Genomic DNA, 1,800 nt, shown 5'->3' with positions numbered 1-1,800 from the left:
TTAATTCAAGTATTAAATTTACCACCTTTTAATACTGTTGATTTCAACTAGACTGCTACTTTTCACCTTTCTTAAAACTTCTGAGGAATGTGATACGTTCACAATCGCTTTAACATACTTGAATAGATATTTAAATTTTGATAGAATTGCTTGAAATAATTTTCCCATGTCACTGATTTTACCTAGTTAATAAATTACGGTACGTTTTCTTTTTGATTTGTAAAGGGGCGTTCCTTTACACAAGTCACTCAAAACGTAACCCCATTCAGTTACATCTAGAATACGGACAAACCGTACGAGATATTGACATAGCTTTTCCCACGCTCTAAAGCTATCGTGAATCAAATAAAGTTATATACTTAGCTGGCCTTGAGCCAACCAATGAGGTAGTCGTTTTCCAACAGGCTGGGAAATTTGGTGATACACTTTTATATTGCATTTGCTCAAATGGAATTACAATGAATGCATGTGGAAATAAATATCAAAAGGGATTTCTGGATGCAGTGAGAAATGGGGATACTGCAGAACTTAAAAAGATTCTGGAATGCAGAGAGGGAAAAGTAAATGTGAATTCATTTGACACTGAGGGACAAACGGCTTTGCATCAAAGTTGTATGAATGGAAATTTAAAACTAGTGAAACTTTTAGTTAAATTTGGAGCAGACACAAGACTTGCTAACAGTGATGGCTGGAATCCTCTGCATATTGCAGCGTTCAGTGGACATCAGGACATTACTTTATATCTACTCCATGCAAATAGGACTATTCCACCAAAACGGTGACAATTGTGATACATACTATCTGTGATCGAACTGTGTTTTCGTTGTTATTTCGTTGTTCTTAACAATGCCAGTATAATTTGTTTTTAATTCTGTTGATCGCATTAGACTTATGTTAGTATATATAACCTTTGAACTTGAAGCTGTCCGATACTCCTCTACCTCTAAAGCCGATGACAGAATTACAAGAGTCTTGAGAAGAGAGTTGCCAAATTGTGAATGAAAATGAAATACTCGACATAATTGAGGCGCATTTAGGGATTTGAAACATTTGTATGATGGAACTTCAGTCAATTTAATGGAGAAAGGAATTTCATTTTATGCGGGTTGGAGATGTGATATAGTGAAAAGTTGATAAAATTCTTCTTAATTGACTAGATATTTACTGCAAGAAATATGAATATTTTAACGGCATTTCAGTTAGTTGCAGCAGACGTTTTGATGTACGAGACGTAAACATTTTATTTAATTTGTAGATTGCTTGTATATCAAAAGATTCGATCCAGCAATAATCTTTCAAAGCAACGGCCCGTGAATTAATTCAATTTTTATATGCAAAGGTAGAAACACTTATACTTTGTTTAATTTTGCTTCGCTACATACATTATAGGTTAAATCTCTTTTTATACATACATTTGATCAGGCTCGAGGCACATGTATATCTCGATGTATACACAATGATGTGACACAAAATCATTATCCCTAACAATTACCGGTATCCCTTTTATGAACAGCTATTTATCTTACATTTGATACGATAGATAAGGTGCTATTATTTTAAGTTGTCAAATATGTCTTTCATAAAAATTTATTTTGTTCAATGTTTTGTTATTGATGAATGGTATTTTAATACATTTCTTGTAAAATGTTGTAAAATATATTAAAACTATAAAATAGTAATATTGATCAATATTGGTTTACCACGAGTGGCATGATTAATATTGGGTGCATTTCGATTAGAGCTTTGCGGTTTTGTAGTAGTAGTTAGTGACTGATTTCCGCTAAATTGATTTTCGTACCA

General features: G+C 32.9%; 1 protein-coding gene across 1 annotated transcript; it reads left to right on the top strand.

Annotated features, from left to right (window-relative positions):
• The first annotated feature begins 458 nt into the window (after positions 1-458).
• LOC139510805 (notch-regulated ankyrin repeat-containing protein-like) lies at positions 459-782 on the top strand. Its single transcript, XM_071297336.1, has one exon. It carries the CDS (start codon positions 459-461, stop codon positions 780-782), a length of 324 nt encoding a protein of 107 aa, XP_071153437.1.
• The last annotated feature ends 1,018 nt before the right edge of the window (positions 783-1,800 follow it).

Source organism: Mytilus edulis, chromosome 2 (genome assembly GCF_963676685.1).
Source record: "Mytilus edulis chromosome 2, xbMytEdul2.2, whole genome shotgun sequence".
Classification (NCBI taxonomy): domain Eukaryota; kingdom Metazoa; phylum Mollusca; class Bivalvia; order Mytilida; family Mytilidae; genus Mytilus; species Mytilus edulis.
The sequence above is the reverse complement of the archived record's forward strand: the minus strand, read 5'-3'. Positions and strand labels throughout refer to the sequence as shown.

Excerpts from the sequence above, each read along its gene's own strand:
- LOC139510805 (XM_071297336.1), top strand. The coding sequence starts at position 459 with ATGAATGCATGTGGAAATAAATATCAAAAGGGATTTCTGGATGCAGTG.